This window comes from Stegodyphus dumicola, chromosome 2 (assembly GCF_044657685.1).
Source record: "Stegodyphus dumicola isolate Sdum_Otavi_A_Nest chromosome 2, ASM4465768v1".
NCBI classification, from domain to species: domain Eukaryota; kingdom Metazoa; phylum Arthropoda; class Arachnida; order Araneae; family Eresidae; genus Stegodyphus; species Stegodyphus dumicola.
The window spans coordinates 192,506,458-192,523,390 of NC_140769.1; the positions used below are offsets into that span (position 1 = coordinate 192,506,458).

General features: G+C 27.6%; 1 protein-coding gene across 1 annotated transcript in view; it reads left to right on the forward strand.

Annotated features, from left to right (window-relative positions):
• LOC118196505 (uncharacterized) overlaps window positions 1–16,933 on the forward strand; it is a 102,359-nt gene that overhangs the window by 80,083 nt on the left and 5,343 nt on the right. The window contains exons 11-29 of the mRNA XM_035367970.2: window positions 307–654; window positions 1,365–1,583; window positions 2,196–2,552; window positions 2,880–3,035; window positions 3,950–4,178; window positions 5,002–5,203; window positions 6,337–6,490; window positions 6,976–7,179; window positions 7,476–7,710; window positions 8,640–8,859; window positions 9,139–9,343; window positions 10,420–10,659; window positions 11,830–11,968; window positions 12,069–12,228; window positions 13,355–13,512; window positions 14,395–14,473; window positions 14,594–14,886; window positions 15,243–15,568; window positions 16,771–16,917. Of these exons, the coding sequence (XP_035223861.2) occupies window positions 307–654; window positions 1,365–1,583; window positions 2,196–2,552; window positions 2,880–3,035; window positions 3,950–4,178; window positions 5,002–5,203; window positions 6,337–6,490; window positions 6,976–7,179; window positions 7,476–7,710; window positions 8,640–8,859; window positions 9,139–9,343; window positions 10,420–10,659; window positions 11,830–11,968; window positions 12,069–12,228; window positions 13,355–13,512; window positions 14,395–14,473; window positions 14,594–14,886; window positions 15,243–15,568; window positions 16,771–16,917 (4,071 nt within the window). The remainder of the gene's footprint in view (window positions 1–306; window positions 655–1,364; window positions 1,584–2,195; window positions 2,553–2,879; window positions 3,036–3,949; window positions 4,179–5,001; window positions 5,204–6,336; window positions 6,491–6,975; window positions 7,180–7,475; window positions 7,711–8,639; window positions 8,860–9,138; window positions 9,344–10,419; window positions 10,660–11,829; window positions 11,969–12,068; window positions 12,229–13,354; window positions 13,513–14,394; window positions 14,474–14,593; window positions 14,887–15,242; window positions 15,569–16,770; window positions 16,918–16,933) is intronic.

The window sequence follows — 16,933 nt, forward strand, 5'->3', positions numbered from 1 at the left end:
CTTAATATTTTTTGAATTTCACAACTGCTTTTGTTATAATATATAAAAATACATAATACTTGCAGATATCTCAAAATTTCTACTAAAGCAAAATTCATAAACAGCAGTCTACAATAATCTGGGAATTAAAATTTCATTGTTGTTAGTTCTCATTATAATTAAATAGTTTGAGAGCTGTCTAACTAGTCTGACAGTAAGCTCAAATTGTTTTAATTATTCAGTTTTCATCTGCTATTCTTAATTTGTATTAAGTGGACTGTAATAATACTAAAATCATTTCTTTTCTTTTTCTTTTTTTTTTTTCAGGTTTTACTGGTACTAACTGTGAAACAAACATCAATGATTGTCAGTCTTCACCTTGTCAACATGGACAGTGTATCGATGGTACAAATTCTTTCACATGTGTGTGTGATCCAGGTTATAAAGGATCACTGTGCCAATACCAAATCAATGAATGTCTTAGCAATCCTTGTCAGCATGGTGGATCATGTGAAGACCTTGTCAATGGATATCAGTGCAGATGTCGAGCTGGTACTTCTGGACCTAATTGCGAGTATAATATAAACGAATGTTCCAGTAATCCTTGTCGTAATGGGGCTGTTTGTGTTGATGGTATCAATGCTTACACCTGTCAGTGTGTACCTGGATTTACTGGTAAATATACTTTACAATATTAAATTCAGATTTGCTATTCAAATCTGATTTTTTTTGGTTAAATTATTTTTGTTCATGATTTTATTGATAATTTGATGAGTTCTAGATAAATCATAAGATTTGTATGAGTATTTATATTTTTGTATATATGTAAATTTCTTGGCCAATATTTAAAATCTCTATTAAAAATAAATTCATTGGTGACAGAGAGGTTAATAACTGTTTATTTCATCAAATTAAGGCTGACCTTTACCATCATTTCAAGGTACAGAAATGTATTGCAGTTAAAACACTGATCAATTGCTACAGTGGGATTTAAATTAACTTTTTATAATTTAATTTATTCAGATTAAACTTGCACGTTAAAAAACATTCTTCTGAGATATTGAGGTCAAATTCTTTTTAAACAGATTTATAGGTTTACATTATTTTGCACTGTAGAATTTTATTGATTTTTTATGATGTGTTAGTGCACTTAGCAGAAATTATTGATTGAAGTTTCGTACTTCGATAACAAATGTGTTTTGAAATTCCTGTAAAGTCATAAATTAAATATAGTCACTTAAACAAAAGTATTTTGACATAAATTAAAAATTAAACTGATTTAATTTTTTTTTGTTTTTCAAATAAAGAAAATCATATCAGTTTCTAAAAGTGAATATTTATGCAAAAATATTATTTTTATTTATATTATCTTGAAAATATTTTAGGTTTGCATTGTGAGACCAACATCAATGAATGTGCTAGTAATCCATGTGCAAATGGTGGAATTTGTACTGATATGGTGAATGGTTTCAAATGTGAATGTCCAAGAGGTTATTTTGATGCACGTTGCCTGTCTGATGTAAATGAATGTGCAAGCAATCCATGCATAAATGGAGGCACATGTGAAGATGAGGTTAACAAATTTATCTGCCATTGCCTTGATGGTGAGTTTTATTTTTCAATTATTCAAACCTGGAACATTATGTTAATTAAAAAGTTGAACTTTTTGCACTAAAAATGATAAGAAATTGAAGGTTTTAAACAGATTAGATTGAGGGTTTTTTTTTTTTTTTTTTTTTTAAGTAATGGAGGAATTTTTTGAGAAATATGTTCTGCTACAGCAGAGTTTTGTAAAACCTACATTTGTTCAACTTTGCTGAGCAAGATTTTTTCCTTTTAAAAGGGGAGCGGATTAATTTACTTACTTTTAAGTATTTACGAATAATTTTGTATAATTAAAAACCTTGAACAATCTCATTCTGTTTTATTTCTGAATTATTAAATCAAAACTTTATTCATCTAAAATGGAACTAGGAATGTATTTAAATTCAGAATATTGAATTGCTCATACTTAATTCAATAACTAGTTCATTATGTTTGTCATGGAAATGTTTCCATTTGAGCCTGAAAAAGTCTGGGAAATTGAATGTTCAATTTTTGTGGCTACTCTGTTATTATATATGCATTGAAAACAAAATCTTCAAAGTTAAAAAATTAATTATTTATTTATAATCTTGCATAAAAATGAAAATTATTTGATCTGTATGTTTATTTAGGTTATGGAGGACATCGTTGCGAAGTTGAAATTGATGAATGCCAATCAAATCCGTGTCAGCATGGCGGCAGTTGCCAAGATCGTCTGGCTTCCTACGAATGTTCATGTCTGCCTGGTTACAGTGGGCAAAATTGTGAGACAAACATTGATGACTGTGACAGTAGTCCATGTTTAAATGGTGGCTCATGCATTGACTTGGTTGATGCTTACCAATGTGTATGTGAAGTTCCCTTTACTGGAGTAAGATGCGATACAGAACTTGACCCTTGTTCTCCAAATAAATGCAAAAACCATGCAAAGTGCACACCATCTTCTAATTATTTAGATTTTGCCTGCTCTTGTGAACTAGGATATACAGGTAAATTTAGTCAATTATTTCTATTTGTAGTTAGTATATTTGCAGGATTGTTATTATAATTATAAAGGTACACATTATAAGAACATTAAAGAAAACTAACAAATGTACTTGAAGAAGAGTAATAACTGCAAAACTCAATAAACATGGTAACCTAAATTTGAAATTAAAAATTGTACTCTGGGCTTATTCAATTACACAATAAAATTTAATAGGATTTTTGCATCAATTCTTGATATTTTTGTTATGCATTGTTTTAAAATAATTGTAATCATAAATATGTAGTTTTATGGTGTGATTGAAGTAATTAAAACTGAATCCATTAATTAGGTCATTTATGTGATGAAGACATTGATGAATGTGCTATCTCATCACCATGCCGCAATGGAGCAACTTGTGTGAATACTAACGGATCTTATACCTGTGTTTGTGCAAAGGGATATGAAGGCAGAGACTGTTTGATCAATACTGATGATTGTGCTTCATGTAAGTTTTGGTGGTATAAGTTTACCTGATTCTCATTTTATTACTAACTGCATCACATATTTAATAGCATTACAATATATGCTTCTATCTTGGATAAAAATGTAACTGTAATTCTGTTTAAAGAAATCCTCTTGTTTTTATATTTTAAGTTTCTTTTTAACATTCATTTCTTGTGTTTTTTAATTATGTAACATATACCTATGTATTAACTTGTAGTATATTTCTTAATTTTGAAATCCATATCCAAGCATGTATTTTTTATTATTTCTGAGAATAGCAGTTTAAATTTATAACATGAAATCAAAATCTTCTACCATTAACTAGGGGGGGGGGAACAAATCCACAATAATTAAATATTTCTTCATATTTTAAAACATACCAAAGAATTGCATTTATTTTCTGAAAATCACCTTTCAAAACTTTATATATATATATAAGCTAAATTTATGGTTACTTTAAAATTAAGCTGTTTTGAGCTAAAATTTCTAATTCAGTTTGTAGAATTATTATATAAAAGCAAATTTATGGGCATGCCTGCGAACTAAAAATGGTACCAAATGTTAAAAAAAATGCTTACAGATTAATGCAAATGCTATCTCATTGCAACATATAAAATTTCATGGAGTTTTTTTTTTTTTTTTTTCCAGAATATAAAATAATCCCCAAATTTTACTCGTTCTTTTCAACATAATGATATTATAGTATGCTGTGAAATATTCATATGATAAATGTAGACTTAATTTAAACACACAAGAAGAATATAGAAATTCACTCTTGTGTAGTAGTCTACTTTAATTTCCATATAAAATATTTTACATATAAAAGTTATTTTTGTTAAATCTAAAATATTTGTTATTCTTTCTTATTTATGATTCAAAATTTAAATATTTCTATGGTATTTTTTATTTTTATAGTTCCCTGTCAAAATGGAGGTACTTGTCTTGATGGTATTGGTGAATACACATGCTTGTGTGTTGATGGATTTGGAGGAAAACATTGTGAAGCCGATATCAATGAATGTGCTAGTTCTCCTTGTCTAAATGGTGCTACTTGTAATGACTATGTTAACAGCTATACTTGCACTTGTCCTCTTGGATTTAGTGGAACTAACTGTCAAACTAATGATGAAGATTGTACTTCGAGGTTGGTTAAAACAATACTTATCAGCATTTTTAAGAACTAGTATTTGAAATTGATATTATTATTACCTTTATTTAGATGCATTTCCAAATAACATTTAAGCACGAATTTGAATAAGAAAGTTTATTGAAGTTTAATTCCTATCACTGCTGACTGTGTGTTTTTTATGTAATTCTATTTTATAATGCTAATAATACAATATATATAATGCTATAATATAATTTAAAACTTTAGCTAGATACTTTTTACCACATAAATGCTTGGAGCAGTGATATATTTTGTTTTGTTTTTATAATATTATAAAATCAATAACAGTTTTTGATCTATTCATTAATATTTTATTAAGTTCTGCTATAGTAATAATCTTATCCACTTTGCTCATGTCATATACCTGCATTATGTGTATTCTTTATCTTTATTCTTGAACTCTGTTGTTAAAATGGGATGCTAGCTAATGTGTTACTAATTATTATTTATTTATTTTTTTTATTGTTTGATGGTTACTGACAGAATTGGAGGAAAACTTCATGTATATTCCATAAATAGCATAATAGTGTAAATTCTACAAAATTAAAATTTTTATCAAAGAATATATGCTTTTGTATATATAATTGTAATTTTTATTGTATACATAAAATTGTTTTATGATAAATTACAATTGCATATTTATGTAACTTAAAATGTATGTACTTTATGAGCTGTATAATTACATGTAACAAGATTTTTATTTACACTGATAAAATTATTTAATTTTTGTGAATAAGTACAAAAATTTTCTTATAAACTAAAATGTAATTAAATTTGTGGCTTTATTCTTATTTTATAGTTCTTGCATGAATGGTGGAACCTGTATTGATGGAATCAACAACTACATTTGTCAGTGTACTCCTGGGTATACAGGATCTAACTGCCAATTTCATATCAATGAGTGTGATTCACAACCATGCCAGAGTGATGGAACATGTATCGATCATGTTGGCTATTATACTTGCCACTGCCCATTTGGTTATACTGGATTACACTGTGATGTAAGCTATATTAAATTTGTTTAAGTTATAAAGTTTTATAATTAACATAATAGGATCCAATTGATGATGATTCAGTGAAGTAATTGCTGTCTTTAGAATATGGGAGGATGTACTTAAAATTGAATATCGGTATACGGTAAAACTCAGTTTGTTTTTTAATCTCTCAGCCATTGCATTTTAAACTAATGGATGAAGTCTAAAAAAATGGCTTTATCTTTCTTAAGTTTTAATACATAACCTTCTAGCTATAATTTGAAATTAAGGCTAAAGTGTTCCATTGGCTAGTCAATGTTCTAATTAGGATATTAAGTGATTACTTAAGATATTGAGTAATTCTCAAATCATAATATATAATTCTTTTAGTCTTATATCAAAGTCTATATGTATTTTAAGAAACAAATGTGTGCATTCCTTGAAATGAATAATTTCCCAAAATTTAATCAGTTAATTGATGAAATTCTATGATTGTTCTACTATTATCTACTTCTAATGAATTATTGCTATTATTTAATTTAGATAATGGCAAAATTATTTTGAAAGTTGTTATTACATTTGCACGATTTTAAGAGTAATATGTAATAGAATTTATTTTAACTGAAAGAAATCTTTTTATATCTGCCCATCAGTGGCTGAGTGATTGTGATTGCGAAATTTAGGTTCAAATCCAGGAAGGTGGGCTAACTAGCTGCATTGGCTATGTCATTTTCCCCTCATATGTAACATGAATATGGGCCAGTTTCTTTTAAAATGCCTTCCGAAAATGCATTCTTTTCCCTATGCAGATAGATCTCAAGCTGTTTTGCATTTATGTTAACAAACCAACTATTTTTCACTCAGTCTGAAATTAGAAATAATATGAAATTGGTTTCCTTAATAAGGGTTTCAACAACAATTTAACTAGGATTAGACTTAGAACCTTTTGTTTATTTAGTTTTGAATTCATTTAAATTTTGAAATTCATTAAACTTATATTATGATATAATAAAATACTTAAAAACAAATATTTTCTTTTTTATAGTATAATTATTTATTTATTTTATTTGTTTTTATAAATGACCTGGTGGAATCATCTTAAAAATAATATTTGTTAGAATAATATAAATAATGCAGTACAAAATAAATTATTTTTCTAGACATTTGTTGACTGGTGTAGTACAAACCCATGTATGAATGGAGCTACATGCATGCAGTTAAACAATACTTATGGCTGCACTTGTCAACCTGGGTGGACTGGTAAGCTGTGTGATGTTTCAATGGTATCATGCTCAGATGCTGCTGCTCAAAAAGGTATTTTCACATGTATTTTTTCAAAATTGATTTTGAAGCTAATTTGGATTTTTGGCTGTTAATAGAAAAGAGAAATGCATTAATATTTTAATGTACCTGCTGCAAATTAGCTGTCAATCAGAAAATTTATCAGTTACTGCATTTGAATGTTCAGACATCATTAATTAAAAACATATTTAAAAATGCATATAAAATTTAAAAGGGGAATTGTAATTTAATGTAAATGAATAAATGAATGTTACATTTAAGAATAATTAAAAACTATTTTTATAAAATATATTGAAGGTTCTTCAATTAATTTTTAAAAACATATTATTGACTCTCTTCATGAGTTAATTTTAATAGTCTGACACTGAATGAATTTTTTTTTTGGTTGGATTCATTTTAAATTATTGAACCTTTCTTAAGTTAATATATCTTTAATTGCTTCAAGACTATGCCATAATTTAATTGTATGATTAATAGAAATGTCATTTTCATTATAGGAATTGAAGTTAAAGATTTGTGCAAAAATGGAGGTACATGTGAAAACATAGGAAATAGTCATCGCTGCATTTGTGGCAATGGATATGATGGAAGTTACTGTCAGCATGAGGTAAATGAATGTAGCTCTCAACCGTGTCAGAATGGTGCAACATGTAATGATCAAATTGGTCAATATTCTTGTGATTGTCCTCCTGGTTTCCAAGGTAATATTTATATATAAAGCAGTTTTAAACATTCTAGATTTTATTTAATTTTATAATTTTTATAATTGATATTGAAAATAAAAAGTCATGTCCTGTTATTTCTGCATTGTAGAAACTTATTCAAATAATTTTATAAATTTTATTTTGAGTTGTTATGTATGGAAATGCATGTTTGCAATTTGAATTTGCTGTATATTAATCGTATAAGTTTTTCAACATCTAGTGGATTTGAGTTTAAATTTTAAATACAAGGTTATATTTAATATAAAAGTATTAAGCAAAATTTTATTCTTTAGGTTTAAATTGTGAATTCAACATAAATGACTGTGATCCAAATCCTTGTCGTCATGGTGGAACATGTCATGATCTCATCAATAAGTTTGTGTGCTCTTGCCCCCATGGTACCATTGGTATTTTATGTGAAATTAATGTGAACGAATGTTTTGAAGGCGCATGCCATCATGATGGGAGCTGTATCGACAAAATTGGTGGTTATGAATGCCAATGTCAACCTGGATATGTTGGCTCTAGGTAATTTATAATTTTCTCTTCTATATTTGAATGAATATATTGTAATTCTTATATACAGAAATTTTTTAAATTATGTTATACTTTATATAATTATTATTTTATAGTACAGGGAGCAAGTAAAATAATTTAAAAGATTTTCTTTGTTATTTCTTCATTTATCTCTGAAGTTATTTTGTGTTAAAACACTAAAGAAAGTTTGATTTACTTTGTTTAAATTTAATAATTATTTGATAAACCATAATGAAATAAGTGAAATCAAAGTAACTTTAATAATGTTACTACTATTTATTTTGTTCTAGGAGTTCTTTCCTTATTTATTATAACAGTTTTCTAAGTTAATTAAAAAGTAGCAAAAAATCATGAAATCAAAATACAACTTTAATTTCCTTCTTTGGCTACCTGATTTGTATTAAAAAATTATTCATAGGTTAAAAATTGAATCTGGGGGGATAAATAAATAAAGGAAAATCTAATTTTATATAACATTTTAATTGTGAATAAATCAGATAAATAACAAGAATTATAATATAAATATATTAATTTAAATTCTTCCTATATAACTAAATTCCTATATGTAATTGTAAATGTAACGCAATTATGACTCAATATTATCACTGCAATGTCTTCTTGGGTGGGGGGGGAGAATTGACATTAAAATAAAATCGATATATATATAATAATAATAATGGTACATTCTTCTTTATGAATTGAGGTACTAATCCAGCATAAATGCTTCTTCTTTTTCCTTCAGATAAAATTATGATTGTTTACAAATTTAAAATCTTTTCACAAAATATGCTATTTAATTACCAGTAGATATTCTGAAGTTTATTTGTTAGGTATAGAATAAGTATAATTTACATGGCGTAATAAATATAATTTACATGGACAGATTATAATTAATTTTGGTGCTATAATTTATTTTTCAGATGTGAAGGAGATGTAAACGAATGCTTATCAGATCCATGTAAACGACCAGGAACACAGGATTGTGTGCAATTAGTGAATGATTACCGTTGTAATTGCAAACCTGGCTATATGGGAAGACACTGTGAAATTAAAGTGAATATTTGTGCTACTAATCCTTGTATGAATGGCGGAATATGCAGTAACAGACCAAATGGATCAGCTATGTGTATTTGTCCTGAAGTGAGTAAAAAATTATTTTCTGATTTGGTGAAGGTATTACAAATTTGTGTTAAAAAATATCATATACTTGAGTATAATTTGACACAGCAAATATTTTTCTGAATTCAAAATGCATCATAAAGCAAATGTGAAATTATGTACCTTCACATCCTTTCTAAATTCATAAAATTATGTTTTAGCAACATTGCTGTTAATCTTTATTAGCAGTTTCATTATGTATGTTAAATTAGTTATAATGTTTTTCATACTGCATCACTAATAGTGCCTGTTATTTTCTAGGGATTTTGGGGTGAGACCTGTGCAATGACTAATACTACATGTGCAAGCTATCCATGTAAGAATGGTGGCCAGTGTAAACCAAAACATCATGGGTATTACTGTATTTGTCCTGAAGGCGTAGGTGGTCCTCGCTGTGAAAAAGATCTTGTGGATGAGTGTCTGTCGTCACCTTGTCTTCATGGTGGAGATTGTATTGATCGAATTGGTAGGATATCACTATTTTAACCAACTATAATGTTATGCTATTAAACCAAAACTAGTTGCAAGCTATGCGATTCACTATATGACTTTCTGTGAATTACCAGAAGCCTTGGATATACTAAAAAAATTAATAATGGAAAAAAATAAGCGATATGTTTACAAGTATTGTTACAGGAGTGAAAGTTTAGCATATCATTACCAAACTTCAGAGTGGAACCTTTTACTTGTAGAAGCAATTCTTAACTGGTATTCAGTTTCAGTACGAGTCTGTGTGTCATGGCTGATTGTTATGAAACAGACTGCTTGGACTGATTTATTCATGTTTTAAATTTTTAATGTTTTTCATTGCAATACTTTGATTCATTTTGATGTATCTCCCATGAGAAATTAAAGGTATATTGTTCAGAAAGCAAGGTAGCATTGAGATTGGATCATCTTATAAAAATAAATCTGAAGTGAAATTGTCTTATTCAGATAATATCTCACAAGTTGATAAGAGGACTGCCAAGTGATAGCTGGGCACAAATGAGAAATTTTTAGAGACAGCAAAATTTTTTATTATATCAGAGTAAATTCTTTTGTGACAATGGGTTTTATAAAAAAAAGTTCAGTGATAAATGAAAAATTTTAATCACTACAGCAATTTGTATATGCTTCATATTTATGTTGTTTTATATTTCTGTTGTGTAGATTTTTGTTTTTGTTTTGCAATATCCTTAAATGACATTAAAGCCTTTGAAATATCCCTCCTGTTAAAATTATGGTGTGGAACTGAGTTCATGAATAAAACACTATCTTTTCACTAAAATAAATCTCATAATTGTTTTATTGTGTCATGAATTTACCCTTTCTATCTTTTATACATTTAACAATTCATAAAGGCTTTACCAAACAATACATGCTTATTTCACATTTTTGAAGCTTTTTATTTTTCCTTCATTTTTACTGTATTAGATTATATATCTGTTTATGGGAATTTATAAATACAGATTAGATTGGCCTAAATGGCTAGATCTTTTTTTTTTTTTTTTTTAGATGTGTGTAGAATTTAATGTTATTCTTTGCTGTATTTAATTGCAGGAAAATTTGAATGTGACTGTCCTCCTGAATGGAATGGTTTACGATGTGATATTTATGATTCTTCCTTTGGAGGTGGAATTGTAAATGTTATACCACCAGAGGATCCTCCTAAACAGTCTCTCGAGGAAGAAAAGAAAATATGCATAGCCAATTCTTGTGAACTGAAAGCAAGAAATACTGTATGTAATGAAGAATGCAATAGCTTCGCTTGCAATTTTGATGGTGGTGATTGTTCATTAGGTATGTTCCAAAGAAGAAACTGGTTTAATATATAGATCTAAATTCTTATTTTTGTCTATTTTAGAAATTATTTATCTTATAGTTATAAAATATAATAATGAAATTTTACTAATATTGTTAAATAAGAAAAGAATTCTGAATTGAAAAATATAACATTTGTAACAATTTGAAATTCAGTATAAAAGTTTCCTTTTTCTTTTCACTTTTTATTTTTTAAAGATTACTTTTATTTATTTTAGTAGAAACTGTCAGTCTGTGGTAAATACAGGAAATAAAAAAAAATTGTAATCATAAGTAAATATTATGTTATATAATAATTTCTAAGAAATATAATTTGAACTAACATTGTTAGTTTTAAATAACTTGAAATGCAGATTAAATAAAAACAAATATTTAATCTGTAACAAATTTATTTAACATTGAATTTAAATAGTTAAATTTATTAATAATGGAATAATTAATATTAATATTTTCCTCTTATTTTTTCCTTATTTATCTTATCTTGAATCCAAGTAATTGATAATTTTTAAATAATGAAGTAATATTTTTCCTTAATAAATGTGAATTATTATTAATAAATTATAAATAATGAAATGAAGTTATTCATAATGGCATTTGATAAGCCATTGTAATATGCACATGTTAGAAGTCAAAGTACTTTATAATGTTTTAATGAATTGGTATTGACCCTTAAATATTAAAAACATGGACAAAATGTGTGCAAGTAAGATTAAGATGCAGTCTGCTTGTAACACTTTGTGTTTCATTGTAATATTATTTAATTATATTATATTGTAATATTTTCACTGTAATATAGTATAAGATTTACTACTTTTTTTTTTAAATTTTAAATAATCCCCCCCTCATTTTTTGTTCAAATGTGCTAGAAATAGCAGTCAGTCATAATCATGTTTGTTATATTTATGCAGTTATAATTTAAATGAAATATTCTTAATGTCATTTTCTACATTTCAATGATAAAATAATACTTAATTATTGCAGTTTCTTCAATTGTTTATATCAATAAATATTAATAATCCATTCTAAAAATTAAAGCAGTAGTTTTAAATCTGATCTAATACATGTAGATATTACAAATAAAGTTCACTTAAATTTACAATGAATAATTATGTTTATAGATAAAATATTCATAATTTTTTTTTTAATTAGGTATAAATCCATGGAAAAATTGCAAAGCAGGGATAAAATGCTCAAGTGTCTTTAAAAATAAAATATGTGATATAGAGTGTAACAACATGGATTGTCTCTATGATGGGTTTGATTGTGACCAGATGTTAATGCCTTGCAAGTAAGTATTATTATCATTATCTTATGAAATATGTATAAATAACGTTACCCATTTTATATTTTAGTTACCATCTTGCTAATGATTTATAATATTCTTTCAGTGAACACTATGATACTTACTGTTTGAGAAATTATGGGAATGGCCTTTGTGATAATGGATGCAACAACGAGGAATGTAATTGGGATGGCTTAGATTGTGAGCCTAATCCTCCAGTTTTAGCTGCTGGTTCATTTATTTTAATTCTTTCAATGGAACCTGAGGTATTAAATTTTTTTATGTATTTATTATGCTTTTTTAAAATAGATTTTAATTTTTTAATTAAAAAATATATTTTTTATGAAATTATTATATATTAGCTCAGAAAAGAAAATTAATCCCTTATTATCTGTAGTCTTCCAACATTACATAGATAATGCAACTATGAAACTAAAAAGGAAAGAATGTGGTGAATATTGATAGATGCTGGAGATTTATTTACAGCTAATTCTAATACTAATAATAATTGCCTTATTTAATTCAATAAAATATTAATGAATATGTAAGTCATGAACAAAGTAGAAGAAAAATGCTGAGTTTATCTCTCCCCCCTCTAACGTCTTGTACGATTTTTAGTAGGACTCTAGTTAATTTTACATGCCTTCTTGCGAGTCCTTGTGATTAGCTAACTCTGTGGCCCTCCCCTAAATCATACATTGAAATTATTTTCCCCCTAAATCATCCATTTCTGATTTTCAATGATTAGAAAGTACAAGGGGGAAATGCGAAATTGTAGACAAAGGAAGATAAGAACAATGTAAAGATACACAATTTTATCTTACCAGTATGTTTTTGATCCAGTGACATAATCCATCATTTACATCTTCAGTATCCTCTTTTCACTGGCACCAGCTGATTGATTTAAGATGAGCCAGTAAAAAGAAAATAATTAAGATAAAATAGTAAGGGTGACCACAGCAAGGCTGTAAAATGTGTAGGCAGTCGTTAGATTATATGGATGGTATAGGCTACTTTTTTCAGAAAAAACAAACCCAAAAATCTGTCTTTTCATTAAATTTCATTATTTATCTAAACAAGTTTTGTTATTATTTAAATTGCATTTTACACTATTCAATTAAAGCTTATATAGAGTTTATTTTTGATTAATTAATTACAATTTGTAGGGCCATTATTGGATTAACCCTGCATTCATTTATACAGATGAAAATTCTGTGTAATTATTCAGTAATGTTTTGAATTTAAATGTTAATATATATAACTTCTCATGAATTTGCATAATGCTTTGAATTTAAATGTTAAAAATATGTATATATATAACTTCTCATAAATTTGTGTAATGCAAGATAAATGTTAAAATCGCAAGGCTGTAATGAATTAACTCTTTTATAGGTATTCTTGAACAACAGTGTATCATTTCTAAGAGAAATGGGCCATGCACTAAGAACTAATCTCCGACTTAAAATGGATGAAAACTATCGTCCGATGGTTTATCCCTGGAAGTCACCAGAAAAAGATTCACCTATGACAAAGCATTATAGGAGCACTGGGTTAGTATTATATTTTAAACAACCACGATGTAGTTTTTAAGGAACTTGCATTTATGATGCTATATGGTGATTACATGTATAGCATTCCCTTTCCCATTAAACCACTATGCTATTTCTGTCTCTTTATGTATTTATAAACAGTATATTGATTTAATGGGGAGAAAATTCTTGTAAATGTGATTCATATGAACAGGTATAATATAAGTATACATTGTTTTTGTACACTGTAACAGATCTACATTAGTTAGATTTTTCAATTTAGTTTTAAATATTTAATGATCAGTATTCATAAAGACTTTGGTGCTTAAACTCAGAGCTGGCTTTGACACTTCTCAGTTTTTGCATGAAATCCAAATTTCAGTCAAACAAAGTAAAATGAGTTCTGATAACTTATTATCTTTAACTTTTTGTGACTAAAAATTTTTTATCTATATTTTATACATTTGTTTTTGTTACTTTTCTTCACAGCCTTCTATAAAGCTCTCACATTTGTTATTTTAGACATTAAACCATGGCAAAATTCACTCAGCAAATAATCTGTTGTACAGTTATTTTGCACATAATATTCTAGATATTCTAAGAAGTTTTCTTGATTTCAGTTGTCCCATTTGTGATTGATTGGTTAAGATCACTTAATGTTCGTAGCTCGTAGTAGAGGGCTTTTATTTGATGCAGCAATGTTTAACCTTTTTATTTTCTTTAAGGGGGTTGTATATTAGTGTGACTTACCAGATACATAACAACTAGAACGTTTTCTTATTTTCAATTATATTATTAAAAACATTCTTAGTTTGCATTTAGATTCCCAGAAAGGATTTTCTTAGATTTAATAATAATAATAATTTAATTTACCTATACTTAAAACGATAATTTTAATTTCAGGACTGAAGTGCATTTGGAAATAGATAATAGACGCTGTTCAAAGCTACTGTATGGAGAATGTTTTGATAGTGCCAACAAGGTATTCTAATCATTAATTTTTTAAAAAAAATTTTGACTGTAGATAACCAAATAATTTTAATTTCTTATCCATTTATTTGCATGTAATTCTTATCTATATTTTATTTGAATTTATAAACAGGCTGCACAGTTTTTGGCTGCTATTATTTCCCGTCATGCATTATCTACTGCATTCCCAATCAGCCAGATCCAGGAATCAGATTATGATGAAAAAGGAACTGCAGAAACAACATATACGAGGCACTTGTATTTAATTATAGGAGCCATAGTAGTTCTGATTGGTGGCATAGCATTTGGTGTCTTAATTAATGCACAGCGTAAAAGAGCAAGAGGTATAACATGGTTTCCTGAAGGATTTCACAGTGGTCAACATAGAAGATCTAGGCGACGTGGACCTGATGGTCAAGAGATGAGGTGAGCATTTTAAATACGGGTTGCATAAATATAAATAATATAATAACTGAGCAAAAGAAGACCTTGATCAAAAGTATTTGGTATTAACCCTTAAATAAAATATTTTGTTTTGTTTTTATTGAATATAACGAACAAATTAACCCAAAATTAAAGAAAATAATGAAGAAATTTGTGTAATAATTTATAAATATATTAAAGCATTCAATAAAACAGTTCAATTAATATGATTTTCAAATCCTTCAATTTTAGATTTATTCCTTGTGTTTTTTTTTTAAACTTAATAAGCTTAATGTATTTTACAAATTAACTTATTCCTTAATTTTTATGTGGGTTTAATATTTTGCATATTTTTAAAGGAATTTGCATAAACAGTGTTCAATTAACCACATGGAAGTTATGGACAATGGATCTATGCCACATGATGGAAGTCAGTGGAGTGATGATGATATGGACCACCCACCAATGAAGCGTATGAAGAATGATCGATCCCCAAATCCAAGTTATGGGGATACTCACACTGTTATGACAACTGATGATTATGATGATAATGACCCAAGACCATGGACTCAACAACATCTGGATGCTGCTGATATTAGAAATCCAGATATTCTGGCTCTTACTCCTCCTCAAGGTGATAATGATATGGATCCCAATGGTATAGATGTTGATGTCAGAGGGCCTGGTAAGTGATTGAAATATCTTGGATAATAGCAGAAGTGATTTATTAAGAAAATTTCATTGATATGAAGATATAATTATATATACAGTCAAATTTCCCATTAAGGGGCATTAGGTAGGCAAAATCTCTTGTCCATTATCAAGGAAATTAACTAAATGGTAGGGCAGTTATCTCTCACTTTAATGATTCAGGGCTTTAAGGAACTGTCTGTGAATTATCTTCTCTGAGTGGCTCAGTGCTTTTATCCACTTATGAGATTTGTTGTCACTAAATGTCTTGTTATCATCTTGTTTGAAATATTTTGTTTTCATATTTCTTCTAATAATCTAAATGTTATTTTAATAAATTGAAGATTATGAATCAAAAAGGGTAAAGTAATTAATTATATAAATCTAACTAATATATGCTATTTAAATACAATTCTTTATGAGTAGATTTTTAAGAACTGATACCATATTATATATTAAAATAATTGGCTTCTTCTATAACTAGACCCTTCTCCTTTAGTTTGTGTGAATATAGCTTATCAAACGGTATTTGAACAATAATCTACTGGCTGTTTATGAGTAGTGCAATAATTTAAGGTTGGAAATACTCTCTGAAATCTACAAAAGATAATTCAGATATGTTTATTAACTAAAAGAAGGAAAACTCCATATTAAGAAGAAACATTTATTGCTTATGAACATTAAGGCACTGTTTAGCTTGTGTTTAGCAATTCGTTTCTAGTGGATTCAACTATAACTACTGAACCTCTGTTTTAGTAATTGAAAGCCTTATTGCATGCTGCAGAAAGAGTAGAAGTCAATGAAAGTAAATTATTTTATTGGGAATATTGTATTATATTTAAAGGAAGAAAAATAAATATGTAACAGGAAAATTAGCAGTTCACTGAAAAGGATCAAAGTTTTATATCAGTAAAATAATGTAATTAGGTGAATAAGGAATTACTTGAACTGCTACAGAATGTTATTTGATCATTCTTGTATTAAATAATTTAGGTGAGATTTTAGAAATTACAATTGTAATAAATCGACACATAATTTATAATGACATTTCACGTTTATTTCAGATTATTTAATAACTTATTGTAAGATGTAAATTTGTGTTTTTACATTAACATTCAATCATGCTGAAAGTGGGCAAAAAAAGCATTAAAATTATTAAAGAGATAATATGAACTGAGCACTTTTTTTGTGCCACAGGTGGACTAACACCATTGATGTTGGCATCCTTCAGAAGTGGAGGATTTGACATTGGTGATGAAGTGGAAGATGACGATGGTTCAGTCAGTATGATACAAGACCTACTCATGCAAGGTGCTCAAATTAATATGACAACAGAGCGCACTGGTATGATACTTATATA